The sequence below is a fragment of the Drosophila subobscura genome, chromosome U (assembly GCF_008121235.1).
Source record: "Drosophila subobscura isolate 14011-0131.10 chromosome U, UCBerk_Dsub_1.0, whole genome shotgun sequence".
Taxonomy (NCBI): domain Eukaryota; kingdom Metazoa; phylum Arthropoda; class Insecta; order Diptera; family Drosophilidae; genus Drosophila; species Drosophila subobscura.
In genome coordinates this window covers 17,567,272-17,586,827 of record NC_048534.1, presented here as the reverse complement: position 1 = coordinate 17,586,827, position 19,556 = coordinate 17,567,272, and the positions used below count along the sequence as shown (strand labels likewise).

General features: G+C 40.4%; 2 protein-coding genes across 5 annotated transcripts in view; both read left to right on the top strand.

The window, feature by feature from the left end:
• The window catches only part of LOC117900169 (leucine-rich repeat and fibronectin type-III domain-containing protein 3), a 62,600-nt gene that overhangs the window by 20,279 nt on the left and 22,765 nt on the right, over positions 1–19,556 (top strand). The window lies entirely within an intron of this gene.
• On the top strand, positions 247–19,380 carry LOC117901323 (actin-1-like). Its single transcript, XM_034812030.1, is given in 3 exon segments — positions 247–325; positions 328–608; positions 19,174–19,380. Coding segments are annotated over 3 exon segments (561 nt in total). The 5' UTR covers positions 247–252.

Here is a 19,556-nt window from a genome sequence, read left to right as displayed (position 1 = left end):
AAAATGTTTCAATTTCGATGCGGAATAGAGAGAATATGCAAGGGCAGAGCAATGTGTAAGTGCTGGTTGCAATGTTTCAACTAAGGGTTGAAGGTTAGCCATACTTGAACATTTCCATAAATATACTGTATGTATTTTTAAACCAAGAGATGGAAATCTGACCGAGAAGAGTCTCTTAAATTGTCAGTCTCCATTCACAAAACTGCTTGACCCTAAATTCACGAAGATCCGTAAGGAGGATCTGGATCTGGAATGTGCAAAGTCGGATATGGTTCCGATGATGCACCCACAGCCGTCTTCCCATCGATTGTCGGTCGTCCTCGACATATGTAAACAAATCGTATGCAGGCACACAAGCCTATGTGGGTGATGAGGCGCGGAAGTCCCGTGGTGTGCTGACCCTGCGGTATCCCATTGAGCGGGGCATTGTCGTTGACTGGGATGAAATGGAGATGATCTGGGCCTACTCCTTAAACAGCGCTCTGAAGGTCGCACCAGATGAGCATCCTGTGCTGGCGCCAAACCAGAAGGCAAACTGCGAACAGTTGACCCAGATCATGTTCAAGAAGTTTGACACGCCGGCCATGTATCAGCCGTCCAGGCGGTGCTCCCACAAACTCAAGTGGGTACATGCCAAATAAATATGGGAACTCTTACAATACAAATGTTGGTACCATCTGTCACTAAGGAACTTAAAAAATCTCCTTTGAAACTCAACTTAAATTCTGTTGTCTAAGAACATTTATAAATATTTTGTCAGCACATTGATCCCCAGTTGAAAGTGCAGTTAAAATGCATTCGATGCGTTCCCAGAGAGCTCTAACAACTATGGGAAAATGTATTCAAATTCAGGGCAATGCGTATGGGGTGGGGGCGGGTCTTTGACCCGATCTCGGCAGGCTCTAACAATCCTCGTCCCCTTTTGGGTAGGGGGTAACCACCACCCCGTCGTTGGCAATCAAAAGCATCGTTTGTTTTGGACTCAGAGGCGACTCTTCAACTAAGCGAGATGGTACAATGAACTTTTGCCGAGACTGTACAGAAGGGGAAGCTGTGAAACGGGGGACTCTGACTTTTGCAAGGCAAGCAAAAACATCAGAGAGGAGACCAGGGCAAGGCTGACTCTGTTGCGTCGACTGCGGCTGTTTGCATTTAAATTTTTCACATTCAATTCATTTGAGGCGGCTCGACGGGGCACACACAAAAAAAAAAAAAAAAAAAAGATGAAGAAGAAAACTGCAAACAAAGTTACAAAGGCAAAAGGGGTTATGAGAAGGGAAAGCGGCGGCTGGGAGCCAAGCTAAATGCTGCAAAAATGAAGCTAATACTTATGTTGCAACTAGGGCTACTCCTCCCCCCACAGTGTGGCACCCTCTGTGGCAGACTTCATCTCGTTCACCTGCAATGACTTGCGGGCTTCTCCATCATCATCATCATCATTCTCATACTCGCAGTTTGTTTTTTTTCCCCCATTTTTCTGTTAGCCCAGAAGTTACCTTTGTTAACGCCCACTTCAGTGCATTGTGTGGGCGTGGCAAACATATGAGAGTACAAGCTTTGTGGCATGTGTGTTGTTGTGTCTGTATGCTCGTGTTCCCATTTTATTCATTTCGCTAACTTGCTCTTTTATAGGAGTTCCGTTCCTCTGCCTTCCACGAAACATCTTTGTTTCCCCTGTGGTCGCAAGCAAGCCCCAAAGGTTCCATCATCAACTACTCGTATGTTTTAGTGGGGGAAACGGTTAAAGGTTAAAGTGTGGACGCAAATTAAGGTAGAGTTAAGGATTGCCACAAGAATTGGTTGATATTAAAGGGTTCTACTAGAAGAAAACATGACAAAAAGTGTAAAAAGAAGAATCAAACTACTAATCATGTTCACGAAAGATCTCTCAATCACTCTCCAAAGATGTTTCCTCTCATTTCCGATCCACCAACGATCTCATCCTCCCCGACAATCACATTAGTGAAATCATCCGGAAGAAATGTCTCTCTTTTGGACAGCCGCAGATCTTTTGAAAGATCTTTAAGTGCGTCTCATTAGTGACACAAACAACATTTACGCTGAATAGTAGATTTAGTTTCACTTCATTTCACCACAAGCGAGTCTTCAAGGCAAACATTTACGAGCAAATCTTTGGCACCTTCACAAAGATTTGCTATTGACAGAATTTTGTGAAAACTTTCTCAAAAGCAGAAGCAGAAGAGGAGGGGAGGCAGAGGAGGAAGAGGCCCCGGCAACCCTTTTTTTAGTGAATGGCCGCAAATAATTAGCACTTGAAGTGGTGGCAGAAGTAGAAGAACTCAACGAATGCCTAGGAAATTAGCAAGTCGCATTCCAAAGACTAAGCATTACAGTGCGTGGCATAACCATAAAATGGTCATTAATTCGAGGGTTTTTCCAAGGTTAAGCTAGGGGAGAGGTTTGTTGTTTGTTGTTTGCACTATGTTTATGTCGCTTGGTGTTCGGTTAACCTTCTACATTTTTAAGCTCCACCCCGCCATAACCCTCTTCAAATTCCTTTCATTATGCTGGGCACGCATTCGCCATGAGTTGTGGCAGAGTTTATCTGTGCGCTAGTCCTAGATAAGGACCCACTCCTTGGTCTCCCAGCACCCATTCATTTTCGCATATTTACTTTATGTGTGACCCCAAACAAGAACGCGCCGAGGATAATATTTGGCTTGAAAACTGTGCCACGCGAAACTATTAGGCAAAGTCTTTCGATGTGTGAAACTCGTTTAAAACTGCTTCAATCCTCTTGGAAATATATTTATTCCACTTGGATGTCTGTTATTCTTTATGGAACTTTCAAATTTGCTTAATTTTGCAACGATTGACACACTTTTTAAGCTCACTGTGCATCTCCTGTTCGTGAAAGGTCCCTCAACCAACAAAATATTCCCATCCGCAGTTTGCACAGAACATAAATAACGTATACACCGCAGTGGACAGCCGCCAGCTCTGCTCCAGCACTATCTCTGCCGGGAACACCCCTCGACATTCACTCCATCCACTCCACTCTCTTTTCAAAGCATATTCTTTGAGTCATTTATCATATTTCATGGCGTTGACACTTTCACTTGTTTCAGACAATAAACTGAACCAAAAAACAGAAACACGAACAAACAGAAACAACAAACACAACAGACAACAAAGAAACAAAAACTGTACCATTGACAAGTCAATTTTGTATGGGTCCACGCCCCAAACTTCATGCTCGTTATGGCCCTGTCAAATTTATTAGTTTCGATATAATTTGACAACAAGAAAATGCTGTATCTACATTTACCTATTTTGTAGCCCTTAGCTATGGTACATTTATCAATGTTTTTGACCTCTGCTATGGGTTGGTGGCATACGCTTTAAGAGGGTGTTATGGGTTTGAAGAGCAGTTTGGGGTTTCTGGGGCTATAAATAGAAGTTTCTTTAAGTGGAAATACTTTTTTGTATAAGAAATAAAATAAAATATAATTTGTATGTTTACGTAGTTCTGACTATGTAAATATATTAAAAGCAATTGACTTTTAATGCATTGAAAATCCAAACCTATCTTTTTGATTCTTTCACAACATAATTACTCCATTTCCGTCACAAATTACACCAAAAATCGTTTCACATTTTATTATCTGCCATTAAAAGAAATTGCGTCAAGTGTATCTGCAGCGGCACTGCCAGCTTTGCAGCATTTTGTGTTCATGTTTTAACTGTGGGGCTCTTAACAGGAATTTATGTTTATTGCACGGAGACCTTGGCCAGAAATTATCATAAATTGCACTGTCATTACACACCAGCAGCAACAAAGAAACACGAAAAAAAACGAACATAAAAGCAGTGCAAAAACGAGACAATAAATACAATATAGTATGAAAATACAGTTATTTATCATAATTGCGGCTTTGCAGCGTTCATTTCAGTTCATTTCGGTTCACTCTCGTTCGGTCGCCGTCAACGTCGCCGTCGACGTCATCGTCAGCGTCCACGTCAACGTCAGTGAAATTTTGCTTTCATCTTCGCGCGGCAGAGGCGGCAAAAACAAAAGTAAAGCGTGCAGAAAGGGGTGGCCAAAGACGAGCGAAAGAGCTCAAAGAGCAAAGCAAAAGTGAAGTGAAGTTAGTTGGAGATGGATTTGAGACTCCATTTCGTGCGTGATCGTGCATGTCTTATTGGAACAATAAATTAATGCTTCAGAAGAGAGGGATTTTATCTACAGGATAAGGATAGGAAAGTGTTCTCTTTATTTATATTTACTATTCCCTTCAGTACCTAAAGTAATTCCCTCCACTCCATTCTGTTGGTCTCTAAAAACTGCCATTTCGTGCCCCTCAAACGAAACTCTCTCCCGTCTCTAATGCCTTTTGTCGTTGTCCATCTGCATTTGTCCACTTTGCTCTGGTTTATGTTTCTCTTATTTCATTTGCCGTCGCTTCGCTTCTTCTTGTTTACTTATTTCTTTCTTTCTCTGTTGTTACATTTTTGTAATGCTTTTGATGTCTTCATTGTGGCGAATGAGCTCGTTTTTTTTATATTGTTATTATTTTTATTATTTCGCTGATGAACTTAATTAACATTTGGCACGACTTTCAATGTCAATGGCAATCTCACTCTCTGCCTGCACTTAGCTGTAGAGTGTAGCCGGTGCCAGTGCCAGCAAATTAGTTAATTTCTTTGATCGCCCGATAAAGAAATAGCTTCAAGACTAATGATCAAAAATACTCGCATTCGCATTTGCACTCTATGTTGGGCGGCAAATGATGAGAGAGTTGCACTTCTTCGCATGAAAGAAAGTGATTTGGGGCATACAGATACAAATTGATGATCGTTTTTCAGCTTTACGAGTGCATTTTAGCTTCATTTGGAGGCACAGGTGCAAATGATCGGAGATTAGTCAGCAGGGAGATGGCAACTCTCATGGGGTTAAAGGTTGTGTCATTGCTCAATCGATAGCATTCCCTCCATTCCTTTAATCTTCGATGACTAAAAAGGTTGTTCCATTATTGGTTCCCCTAGTTATGTTTGCCATTTTCCCCCAAACATCCTCTAGCACTTTATTCGCTGTACATCCAATTTGTTAATTTAGTCTCCATTCGATGACACTTACATGGGTACACACTCTGCTGCCCATTACGCACTTCAAAATCAATTTAGCAGCAGGAAAGCTTCAGGACAAGTACATGTACGCAGGGTCCTTCCAGTCCCATCCACACGCCGCATCGCACATTCAGCAAATGAAGCCGAACGCATTTCTAACTCTAAAATACTCGACCGGAGACATATACTTTACATTTAACAAGCACTCAAGTCGGCGGGGACTGAAGCTTACGAGCCAATGCACTTAAGTTTATTTGCTTGGGGACAGGGACACAGACAGCAGAAGGAAATGAGACAGAACCCAAAAATAGCAGTGCAGAATCCACTGGGCAACATAAATCTACGAGCAGCCAAGCTACTTATCGTCCAAATGCTGTGAGGTATGCGCATTTGTTTACAACTCACTTGGTTGGTCACACTTGACCCATCATCATACCCATGCCCTCCTCATCTTCGTCAACTCAGGACTGGGTTGCGCCACTCGATCCACTTGAAACCCTCATGAGAGTCCGCTCGAGTTGTGCGCTGGAGAGTTCCCATCGGAGGACACATAATTTATTAGATGCTATTTTTTATTTTGCTGATGTTTCTATTGCCATTTGCCATCGATTAGTTGTCATTGATGCTTAATGCTGACCTTGGCTCTGTCGCGGGGGTCTGAGGCAATCGATAAAGAATTTTGAAGTTTCAAGTCTTTTAAGCACTTCGTCGAATAATGTTTGGGGCTACAGTGTGGTACGATAAAAAGGTGAAGGGAGATGGGAATGAGCTTGAGAATATTTATTTAGTCTTTATCTAATATTTAATAATTTATTTTACAAATAAAATATTTTAAAATGTTCGCTAGTCAAAAAGAACCCCAGATTTGCTGCTTCCCATTTGCCCATTTATGCCTCAATTGCAAACCATCTTAAACTTATGAAACGCACTGTTTTCATGAGGCTATTTGCTCATTTTAAAGTCTGCCCACATCATTTTGATTCGTCATCGCACTTCGACCAGCATCAAAGGCAACATCCATCCATACCATCATCACCATCAACATTAACATTTGGCATCACAATGGGGAATACTTTCAATATCTGTTGCCTGTTTTTTTTTATTTTTCAACTTTTTAATCTGTTTTTGCGGCTTAATTAAATATGTGTGTGTGTGTGTTTGTTTTTAGTGTCTGATTTTTGCTAGTTTTTACGCTCCATTGTGGATATGTTTTTCCATTAGCATATTTTTTGTGTTTGTGTGCGACTTGCCCGCCCAGCAAGTTGCTTCTTGCAGCGCGACATTAAAAGTTTTGTGTCGAACAAGTTTTTCCTCGAAGTCACATGGGAGTTCTACGACAAGTTCCGGCATTTGGGGGAAAACTTTGTCGTTTCAATCGCTTCTCTCTCTGGTGCATAAACAGGAAATCGAATGCCGAAATGTTGTTTCGAACATAACAATCTGTTATGATTATTTATCAATGCCTGATTTGTTCCGCAGCAAGAAAAAAAACACTTTGTGTTGTGTGTTTTTGTTCTTGGATGGAATCTCTGCTTATTTATAGACGGATGATTATGATTTTATTATGCATACAAATATGACATCAAACTGGTTAACTGACGGAACTGGGGGGATATCATTGAGTCTGGGATGAGTCTTTTTATGGCTGTCAGCTACAACTCAAAGTTTGAAAGAATGGAAATTTTTCAGCAGTGGATCTTTAAGCTGAAACATGAACTTCAGAGCAAGAGGTGGATGAGCATCGATGATTCATTTGAAAGGTTCATTAGCTGCCTTTCAAGTCTTAACTGTTAGTTATTGCTGCCATAAAAAGGGGAATACAACTTTATTTGAATGAACTTTTACTTTTTTTATGATCTGTCCCATTGGGCGACAGTTTTGAACTGGGTCAAAACGTTTGAAACTTGTTCTATTTATTTGGAGTTACAACTTTGGATGGGAATATTTTTGTAACTTTCGTTATTGGGTTTTAGTTTTTGGTTTGATTTATTTATTTGATGTGCTATCGAATTCCCTGCTTGAATACACTTTTTTAATGCTCTATTTATATACATATTTTTACCATTCATAAAAAATGTATAAATTCTGCAAACGAGACATAAATCTGTGACCAACTAATTACCCAAAAATGCAACACCCTCCGCGAATCATGCATCTTGTGTCACATGTTCATATCAGTATAAATCATGTTTGGTTTGCTGTCCATGCAGCTGACAACAAATCTCTTAATGTATACAAATCATATTTTCCAATTTATGTGGCTGGACCACTGACCCCCCAGCCGCCTCTTCGTCCTTCTGCCCAATCCGAGTCCCAATTCACGTAGCAAATCACTTTAGAACTGTCAGACAAACAATGCCAACAAACTGATGGCCAAGCGAGGATTGTTCGTACAACGAGGGACAGTGAGAGAGGGGAAGGAGGGGACTGTCGTGTGGGTGCAGCTGAAAGATATCCTTCAACGAATCCTGTTCAGCCATTTGACTTGATCACGCAAATTGATTGCTTTGACCCGAAAGCGATTGACGAAATTTGATTGATAACTTATTAAGTTTTCCCATTGTCTTTCGGTCTCTGCCTCGCTCTCCGCCTGTGTGCGTGTGTGTCTGGCTTAGTGGGTGTGTCACCGCCCCTATCTGGTCTTTGATTTTTGCATGCTGGCAAAACTTTTGTGCGCTGCTCTGGCTACTTTTTTTTCTGTTTCGCGTCATGCTTGAGTGAAAGCCTAATAAAGATAAATATGCAAGATGTCCTCTGCATGCTCCTGGGATTCCCGCCCGCAGCAGAACAAAAGCAACGTTAGATTCTGCCCCAAAAAGTAACAAATAACAAAAGATTTCAATCCGCGAATATATCACTTTGTTGCTCATATTCAAATTTAAGTTTCATCTTCACGAATTACTTTAAAAAAAAGTGAAGGAAAATCCCAAAGAACAAGCTGCCCAAAGGCCAAGATGGAGAGACACCCAAGAGCAAAGATGGAAGTTATTGGACGGACTTGAACACCCTAAAGAGCAAGAGACAACGCTGAAAAATGCTAATACAAAGCAAGCAGATTTTGCGGTTTATGCAAATGGCCCGAAACAGATCCCCCAACAAGTCGTACGAGTATTCCACAACCCAAACAAAAAACAGCAGCAAGAGAGCAGCGCCAAAATGTTGTATATTTGTGTTGAAAATATAAAAATAAATAAAGATTTAATGTTGAGTAGAGTAAAAATTTTGAAAGAAAAACAAGATTGTGGTTTAGGATTTAAGGCAACAGAAACATAGATGCTCTTAAAAGGGAAAAAGAGTATGGGAAAAATATGGAAATATATTCGAAAAAAACATTAAACTAAATGGAAAGAACTTCTGTAAAGCTAGAAATAAATCCTAAAAGGCATGGGCTTGCAGATCCAGGATAAGGCCTACAGTCAGTCAAAAGTTGAGGGAGAAAACGAGGAATGTAGCAAAACTATCAAATATGTAAATACCCCACAAATGAAGACTCAATCGTATTTAAAGGAACTGTATTTACGGATAAATAGAGAGCCCATAATGGGGTCCAACTTGTTCAATTGCTCAAGTACTCAAGTACTTCAACCTTCTCACACATTTTTCTCGCTGTTTTGTCCGTGCTTTTTCAAGTAAGTGTATTAAAAAGCGTAAAAAAAACAGCACAAAAATTGGCAGGCCAAAAAACAAATTGTTCGGTAAGCTATACCCCCATATGAGTGTCATGGAGTAGAAATGCGGGGTAGAAATGTGTTTATTTGATGCTCAGCTGTGTCAAAAAACCGAAGCAGTTCAAGGCTGATGCTGCGGCCGGGCCCTGCTCTCGTAGTTTGGCTTCGGCCCAGGCCCTCAAGACACTTTGGCCCTTGGGCCGCAAACACAAAAAAAGTTCCAAATAGCAGTCAAGATAATGCCAAAAAAGCCTGAGCTCTTGCCGAATATTCTTATGTTTATTTAACACACACACAGCCATGGAGAACACCAAAATGAGTTTGGCCCAAGAGCAATAATTCATTTTGACTTCCATTCTTGACGCTGATGAAAAACCTTTCTGGGAAAAAAAGAAAACCTTCAGCTCTCTCTTTTAAATTGAATTCAAGCTGCAAAACATCATTTGGCTATTTGAAAATTGAAACGAAACGAAACGATTGTGTTTGCTTATGTAACGCCCTCGACGATGCGTGATGCCCGATGCCCTGCTGTGGTCTGGTCTGGATATTGATTACATTTTATTTTTCATCTTTTTTCTGGCAACGAATTTTGAATTTTTGTTCATTATTTTGTCTGGGATTTTTTGTACACTTAATGTGAGAAGCGTTTAAAAGTTTTAGCCAAATTGTGGCTCATATTTCCTCGTTTGTTGCTGCTGCTGCTGGTTCAAAATATTTTTGCTGTGCAGAAATGATAAGAAAATACAAACAAGATTTTTCCCATGCGATTGAGTGATGAAATATGAAATATTTCAATGGTTGTGTAATAGGGGAAAGCTATTTGTGGAAAGTCTTTGCTAGTTGGTTGAATGTTGTAAGGGTAATTTTTGGGCTTAAATATAAAGTGGTTTCTGCAGCAGGAGCTGCAAATTGAGAATGCGAATTTTGAGCCATGAAAGAAGGGAAAAATTTTACCATAAATAGTTCAGATATATTTAGATATTATCTCTAGTAACAATCTTTACCATTCAACTATTTTTGTTGTTGTTGAACGAGTCTACACTTTCCTTTTTCTACCCCTCTCTCAACATTCTACCACTCCTCCCCACAACATTTGGCATAATTTGCATAGCCTCTGCCACATTTTATTCAGGCTTTAAATGAAAACTTCCACCGACAAATATTTGTCATTTTTATTATTTTTGTGGTTCCCAAACTATTTGGAAAAATTGTACAATATTTTTGCTTTTTGTTTATAACCATTTAGGGGCAACAACAAATTATTTTTTATCGTTTGAGTTTTTGTTGTGGCAGGGAATGGCAGAAATTTTGTCGCACAACTTTTATGCTGCACTTTTGGTGTTGAATTTTTGAGAAACAAAAGGGGAAGCATGAATGTAAATATGTATGTATATATGTATGTATGTATGTATGTACATACATATGGACATATGTATTTCTCTCTTTCTCTCTGGGGCTTGTACAGTGGCTCCCTTAAGCACACAAACAGCACTGAACTAAAGTTTCCGTTTTACTTTTTTTGGGAACAAATATAAAAGTTACAGTTACCCACTATTAATATTTCTCATTCTTACATTTCTCTCTTTCTCATTTTAGGTGGGTTTGACAATTTGTAGGCATTAAATTATTGCAAAATTGGATGGAAAATCCACACAAAAACAAGTAAGAAAATAATTATTTATTTGGGTTAACCAATATTTAGATTTTAATGTGCATTAGGGATAAAAATAGTATTCGAAAAGCTGGATATAATTCAGAATGAAACGGAATGAGTGAAAAAGATCTAGGAGAAGATCCTCTACATAACCTCTTTCATATTTAGTTACTCACCCCTTTTCTATCCCTACCTACCCACAAAAGACCCACAAAGATTGCGCCAGAATGGCCCCAAATCAAAGTTGGTTTCGGTGTAACGGAGACGTGGAAATTGGCTCAACAATTTGGCTCAAGCTCAACACTTTCTTTGCCGCCCCAAGCAGCCGCTCCTCCAGTTCCCACCCACACTCTTGGCGACCTTCAAAGAGCGACAACAATGGATAAATCTTTGGCATCGCTTTTGTTGTTGCTGCGTCTTTTCCGTGTCTTCGTCTACTTCTTTTTGTTGTCTACTTCTTTTGGATGTCTCTTCTTCATGTCGATGTCTTCATTTTTGGGTCATATCCGTGATTTGTATTTTGGCTTTTGCTTTCCACGATGTCGAGAGCGAAAGACTTCCGTTCCCGTCTTCACCTCTCTGAACTCTTGGACCCTTCCTCAAATTACCCCTCCAACTTCATTTCGTCTCCTTGTCTTCTTATCTTCTTTACCATCGCCCCCCATCGCTCTCAAATTTGTTTCTGTTTACACTCATTTTCGTACAAATTTGCATTTTAATTTGTTTTTGCCTATCCGATCTCTTCTTTGCCGCTTGCAATGCTTTTTGGAAGGTATATTATTATGCGGTGAGGCATTGCAAAGGGTGCCTATTTTGTTTATCCAAAGAGAAGAGCAGAATGAGTGGATAGCGTGTGGCCTCACCCTATCTTAACGCATCTTGCCGTTTCCATCTCTCAGTTTCTCTTCCCTCTATCGTGTCCATTGCACAATTTGAAGCTGTCGCCAGTCATTGATGTCGTCGTCGCCAAAATCTGCTAGCTGTCATTACGACTGCCAAAAACAGCAGCAGCACGGCGACATTTACGCGATAATACGAGTAGTAGAGAGACTGCATTAGCCATGAGACAACAACAAAAGCAACAACAGAAGCAGCAGCAGAGCAGCAGCAGAAGCAACGGCAGAAGCAGAAGCTGGCAGCAGCAGCAGAAGCTGAAGCAACGGCAGAAGCAGAAGCTGGCAGCAGCAGCAGCGACTGCGACTGCAAACTAACTGCAGCGTAGGCGACAAAGCAAGCAAAAGCCCGCAGCTTATGCGGCGGAGATGGCAGCAGAGCTTTACAAGAGCAGCAACAAGAACTGCACTGAAAGGCTCAAGTTGTTGACGGGGAGGGAAGGGACGCTGGCAGCGTCTATTTCTGTAATGGAAGCAGAGAAGCTGACGGGAGAATTACAGCAATTGTCCGAAGGCAACAACTACAGTAATGCCATATAAAGTTCACGCTTGCAGCGACTCAGGCTACTGACTTCTTTAAGCAAATATCATACCTTGAAAATCCCTATCCAGTTGAACATTGAACAAAGATCAATGTGAGTTTTTTTCTGGTACTGCTTCTGCTGCTGCCAAATGTCGCTTCCCATTTTTGTTAAATTTTCGCTTACAACTCTGACTTTTTTCTTTAATGTTTGATTAACTGTCTTCCGGTTTCAGCCGATTTTACATTTTATTTTATCCACTGGCGCGCTGTCTCGTGTTCGCCTGCTCCAACGATTACTACCACTAATTAATTTTGTATACATACATTCATATAATTTATATATACAATTATAGTGCAGATACGTGAACAATCTGTCGGCATGTCTTCATGGGTGTGAGTGGAAGTGACGTTGTGTCATGGCGCGCACTTGTTTTTACCTTTTTCAAACACCCTTGCCAAATGCCAAATGAAAGTTGTTTTCACATTTGACTCGATTTGCCACGAATTGCCATGAATTATACAATGTGCGAGTCTTTAACGAGGCATTGATACGCTCGTATTTAATTATTCTTGATACAATTAGTTAATATTAAATGGTAGAATGATTAACGGGGAATTATACTTCAAAGAGAATACGAAAATGCAACTGAAAATGGCTCAATACTATCATAATTATTTAAATAAAATCAAAATGAAGTTATATGCAAAAAATGGTGTTGCACAATCAAAGCACCAGCACGATTATTCCATCATCCGTTAAGCACTCTTCAAAATTGCGATTTCAATTATTTGAATTTTCCATGGAAATTAAATTAACAAATTGTCCCCAAAGAGTTCTTTATAACCAACGTTATCATAATAAGCCTTCTCGATGCACCATATCTTTGATTTATCAGAAAAGAGTAAAGGAGAAAGAGACAGAGAGCGAGGGAGAGGCGTTGAACAATTTGAATAAAATATGCTGCATTTAAACGGGTTATGTTAATGGACTTTGCCAGCCATTCAGGCCGAGAGCATTAATTTTCAAGTTTTCACCGACTGCGTGCGACACTTTTGCATTATCATTGATTGCACTTTTTACCGTGCCCATTTAATTGATGCAGCAACGCAGAAGCTACATACTCTGGTTTATTTCTTTTTTAACAAACATTTTCATTTTGCGGCTCATTTCAATTTGGCTTCACATTTCACCAACTGGATTCCTGCTGCTGGCAGCGAAGTGATAAACCTTTTTTTATTGTATTGTTTGGGGAAAACTTTCTGGTATTGGTTGGGCTTCTGGTTTTTGTTATGCTGCTCGAAATGAATGCCTTTTGAATGGACTGTCAGTGCGGGGAATGTTTAATAGGCTACCGATTAAAGTCACGCATTTGTCGTAATTTTTATTAAAAATCCGAAACAAATATGCACAACAAACGACTGAAATAAATATGAGAAAAATTCTGCATAAAGTGCGTTCTGCAAATATTGCAAAAATGTCATTTATTCAAATGTAAACGACGCGAGCACTCGACTGACGCAAAGGACATCCATACATACATATGTACACATGCAGTTCCTTGGGCATAAATTATTCAGCATATTAGTTGCATGATATTTGCATATGGGACATGAATAATTAAATTGTGGGAAATATTTCAACATTATTACTATTATTTACAGCCTCGAAGCGGTTTTAAATGAGGTTTTGGGTTCGTTTTATCATATGAATAATAATATATTTGAGCGTGTACATATTGTACATGTGTTTGATTTACTTTTGAACCATATTTAAATATAATAAAATAAAGTTTGCAATTTACAGATTTATAGAGATATGCCAGAGATATTCCCTGTATTATTTTTAGTATTACTATAATTATTTGCCCAAAAGAAATCAACAAGTGTCAGCTGCTAAAAGTTAGAAAAGTTGCTCAGTGTTGATAGAACAATTGGATGGATTACAATTACTACAAAATTCCGTAGCAATAAGAAGTGTTTTTCCCATTTTAAGTGGTGAATAAAAGCTTTTATCATTCACTCAGACAAACTCTTAATAACATTAAACGTTTTCCTTTATAAAATAAACCATTTATTCACTCCCTTTATGATAATAGCTCAATTCTGGGTAGCAACATAATCACGCTTATTCCCACCTTAAACGATTAAAATTATGCGTTATTAGGTCACTCGCTAAATTATTTATAAATAAATGGTTAATTTCGTTAACGCATTATAAAGAGAGGGAGACAGACTCCTGCTTCAAAAATGCTTCACAGCTATTAGGGTTTAATTAATTTTTACAACATTTTGTGTGGAATATTTACGAGCTCCGTGCTCGGTTTAATGGAACATCATGAACACGGTTTAAGTTTAATTTTATGTTTGCTGCTGCTGCTGCTATTTTCTCTCGCATTTTTTTGGGGTTATAGCCGAAGGCACTGAGCGAGATGCAAACTGATTGGGGAAGCCGGCAGAAGCTGTTGCAATTAATGGTGGATATTGCCCCCAAAAAAAGCGACAGCAGTAGAGTGCCAGAAGCAGCTTTGGGCAACATGCCAAGACAATGTCTTCAATTTGTGATTATTTTCAATCCAATTGTGACATTTTGGCAGAGTTTTATGTTTCAATTAGTGCAACGAGAAGGTCAAGCTGTGGGCTTTGTTTTTCACAGATTTATGGGAATGCTAAAATAATTTTCAAGACTTTAATGAATGCAGCATATGGGACAGTGAGTACTCCCAATGGGAAATACGTTTCCATATGCGACTGGGGAGCCGAAATCCCATTTGTCATGCAATCCACTCTGATTCCCCGCCAGTCTGAAGGGGTACCAGGAGTGGGAGTTCCCCGGTGTTCCACCCAAGGGTACTCAATGCCTGTGGCATCCCCAGTAAAATCTAATTTAAATGCAAACGCAAATGTCAAAAATTGTAGAATTAAAAATCACATTCCGTTTGATTAAGGCAGACAGCGTACACACACCGTCACCATCACCATCACCATCAGCTCTTCAGCAGCTCAACTATTCCGCACACTCTCCGTAAATTCTCACCCACGTGTGTGAGCATGGTGAGCAGAAGGGTGTAGGTGGGTGGGTATACATGTCGTATACGCAACATATTTTCCACAAACTGTCACATCGCGTAAACGCAATCAGTCGACAGTCAGTCAGTCAACAGAATGCCACATATTGGTAAAAATTCACACGATAGTAAATCGGGTGGCTAAAAAAATAAAATAAGACGAAAATTGGGGTTGACTTAAGGGTGGGAGTCGCCTTTGGGATACCTCGGAATGAATTCGAGATGGCTTAAAGTTTGACATCTATCAGCAAGGTTACCTTAGAAGCTAACTAACGTTATATAAAGGGTTTGAGTGGGTTGAAGATATAATCTTGAAGAGAATTTCAAACTCATTCCCTAAAGTAAGATGAAAATAAATGAATAAATATTAAATAATTATTTAACACATTAATCTCATTGTTTTGATGATACTCTCTTCCAATATACTCTTGCCATCTACGGTATCCAAATAAAAGTATCGGAAATCCCTTGATATCTGCGAGATGCGTTTGAAAGGTTTTTACATCAAATGTCAACTATGTTGATTGAACAGCCTGGCATTTGGCCTTCACTGGCTCACCACACCCAACCTCTTTCACCCACTCAACCCACACACACAGATATTTTTATCCCATTTGTGTGTCGGCCATCAAATATAACAAATTTTTTACCGATGTGAAGCTAAATTTCATCAATATCAAATGCAGAAGGACCCACAAAAATCCAGTGTAAAATGCGGCAAAAATATTTGTCGGTTTTTGCAGTTCTCAACTTTTGGAATCTGCCATCGGATTATTATTATAAGCTTGTGCTTCCGGGGAAACATGTTAAATCCAAGGAAATACAAGAGATTTTTCACGCGAGTAACTTTCATTTACAGGGAATATTTCATTACAAATTGAAAAGCGTAAAGTTTCATTTATATGCCATGTGGCATGCCGCACAGATGCAGCAGCCATGAATGGATGGTGTTGTGTGTGTGTGTGTGAGTGAGGCTTGGGTTGGGGTCGGGGACGGGGACGGGCACAGGGTCATGTGTAAAATGTAAGTTTAATTTATGCGCAGAGACATCAAGCGACAGGAAGGCAGCCAAAACTGAAGCCCAGGTCGGCAAAGAGTTGACAGAAAGACACACACACAGACGCACACACACAGACACATATGTAGATACTCAGACATCTACACAGATATGTATGCAGAAAACGGAAACGGAAATATGCGCAATTTCTCAACAAGACAATGTCTGAGGGTAAAACTGAAAAAAGTAGAAGGAAAAAATCAAGCAACCAAAACCAACGAAGCATTTGATACTCTCAGATCTTTCGGCATTCTGTTCGTGGCAAATATCTCTGTCAAATCATATGAGCCCTCCCTGCTGAAGGGTATACCAAAAAAACACATAGAAAAGACAAAAAGCTAAGGGGAAGGAGAGACACAGAACAGGAACTTCTTCGTGTCAGTCCCATCCTCAACTTTCGCCTGCAGTTTGCTGAAGTTTTTCCTTTCTGTTTGAGTTTGCTCAAATGTTTCTTTGTCCTAAGTGCATTTTTAATATCAAATAGGATTTGGCAGTAGAAAAAAAATATCACAAGAAGTAGTAAAGTGAGTCAGGATGAAACTTTATATAATTATGCAAGTGTCTAGGATAAAGCTGCTGGAAGTGTGTGCCGACAATTTATGCATAATTAAAACTTGATTTTGCGGCTAAGAATGAAGAACGAGGCAGTGAGGCTGAGACTTTGTTTGTGCAGAAATTGGACAAGCTGAAACTATAAGAAATGAGTTATTCATTTTATGTGTATTTAATTTGTGGATTTTTAAATTGTAAATCGTAAGCAATTATTGCTTGGATAGAATTTAGAAAAAAATGTTTTTCCCAATAAAAATGGCCTGCAAACATAAATGTACTCCTTGGTCTGCGCCAACTTTGATCCCAAAAGCTTTCTGAAGCGAAAAACAAATTTTCGGAGCAATTATTACACAGGATCTTCTGTATTCATTTCATGTGACTGCGTCCATCCCCCCCCCTAGCTCAATATACGAGTTTGGGTTTTCCTTTATTGCTAGGTGACTGTACCACACACACACACACACACACACACAATTATTTTGCTTCCAGTTGAGCAGCTTAATTAAATTTGTCAATTGCATTTGTTCGCCTTTATGTATTTTACATCATTTTATGGGCTGTGTCAGCTGGTAAGCAAATTGCCTTTGAAGCAATTTCTCTTGTACGAAAATTGAGCAACCCAAGCAGCAGTCAATAATAATTGGGCAAAAGTATTTTCTTGAAATTATCAAACAATAATGTGAACACATGAACAATTTGCTAACACATGGGTCAAATGCACAATAAACGAAATTTCTTTGTGCCTATTTCTCTACATGTCTACATGTCTCTCTGGGTCTCTGGGTCTCTGTCTCTCAGTCTCTCTGTCTGTCTCTTTGGGTTCCATGGACGACTTAATCTTGATGCTCTGTTCACAGCGACTCGTAAACCAAAGCAAAGTCAAACGATGCCTGCCTGCCATTTGACTTCTTCTTGCCTGGTGCGTGTTAGTGATGGCTGGAGATGCGCGTGCATTAGAGTTGGGTGCGTCTGACAGCGATGAATTACCAAGGTGCAGAAATGTATGCTGAAGAATGCGAAAATATTTATTTGGGCAGATGCAGAACGCATCGAATCTATCCCTTCTCTTTATCCTCCCTCCATTGATTCTTCTTTCGTGACACGAAAACGAAGATGCGACGCTCTCACCTGCCATCTCTACTGTGTTTCCGCCTGTGGGTAAACCTCGCGGCGAGTAACCAAACTAAACCAAAACTGAACACAACTTGACTCAAAGCCTCTCCCCCACACCCTCTCGCTGGCAATAATCTCAGCAGGCGGTGCATGGTTGGCAGGGGGATGACGGGGGGGACAAGAACAATGGCCAGCGATAAATGGCAAAGTCGCAATAACATTAACCGTTAGCTGCCGCTGCTTCCATTGCTTTTGGCGCTCGGCTACTTTTGCTTCTGCTGCTGCTGCTGCTGCCGCTCTGCAGTCCAAAAATGCCGCAGTTGACCCAATTCGACGACGACGACGACGACGATGTCGACGACGCGTTCCCAGCCAACTCTTTCAACGGTTCGGATTCAATCGCCTGCGAGTAGAAGAAACAACAGACACCACCAGAAAAGGAAGAGACGACTACCGTTGGGGGGGACGAATACTTTGATACCCTGGCAGGGGAAGGAATTGTATGAAAAGAGCTGTGGAGCTATGAGGAATGAGATGAGATTATCTTTAGCTATAGAAAAAGCTCCTTGACCTGCTCTAAGCTTATAACTCCGAGCTTTATTCTGGTTGAGTATTATGGTTACCGAATTAGAAATTCTTCCTTTCCTAAATCCGCCAAAACTCATCACACCCCACATCTCCCATCTGCTACTGGGCAGCTCAGCTGAAATCCCATTTTGTCTCTGCGTAGTCTCCCATATTTGGAGCACACACACACTCACACACATACGCAAACACGGAGAGGGACAAACAGACAAATAGACTGAGAGACAGACAGTGTTTGGTCTATCTTTTAAGCAGAGCAGTCCCATGCAGGCACTTACCTCACTTTGTGCAGCTCTAACTCCTGCTCTATACACGTCTCTCTCTCTCTCTCTCTCTCTTTCTCGTGTTGTGGTTGTGTTTTTGTGGGCCAAGCCGCTGACGTAATTTACTTGAACAGCGCCAAATGCATTTCCTATTAGAGATGGGCAAGTGGTGCGTGGTGCTCCGCAAAAGGTGCGTTCGACATTAGATTGCGCAAGTGTTCAACAGGAAAAGGCTTTCTGCACACACGCAGAAATGGGTCAGCGATTGAGAGCGGCATAGACGTGGAGCTACATGGCATGGGATTAATTGATAGATGGATGGAAGAGTGGTGTAGTGCCACATACTAGCAGCTGCAGCTGCCGCATTCCATCACACACTCTGGGAGCATAAACAAAGCTCAATCTTAATCAGAGAAATTAAGAGCCAAAGAGCTTAGCAGCACAAATGCGTGTACTCTGTCGATTAAGTACGAACTAAAAGAGGATTCCGCATAAATTTCAGTGCTGCAGGAGCAGATCTTTATTCACTCACGCACTCAGCTCTCTTGGCGATTCTCTTCAACCCAAAAAATACGCTTCCTCCCCAAAGAGATCCCTATCACACACCGCCCCATTCTTGTATCCTTTTGCTGTTAAAGAGCAACTTCCAACATCGAAAGTCTGACCGCAGTAAAACTTTCGGCAAAGTGTTCCCCCCGCAATCAGGCAGCCATCACCCTCTACCCCTCACACACTCTTTCCGCTTCTAAACTCGTATTTGGCTGTGCTTTCAATTGGATTTCCAATTCCGTTGACCATCAACAAGCAACATTTTTCAATTGCTTACAGTTCCGTTCCAGGGGTGGCCTACAGAGGGGTTCCTTCAACTTTAACGGTGCATTGCTGCTTTTGGTTTTTTGCCAATTTAATTAGCCATTAAAAATGAACGGCAAGAAGCGCAGTAGTGACAGCAGCAGACACGCAACGGACACGCGCAGAATATTTTTCATAAATATTTTGTCTGTTCCCTTGGCGCATATTTATACCCTCTAAGCAGGGTATGCTGTTTCTGCAGAGCTGTTTGGAATGGAATAAAGAATTGCGACAAATATTTGC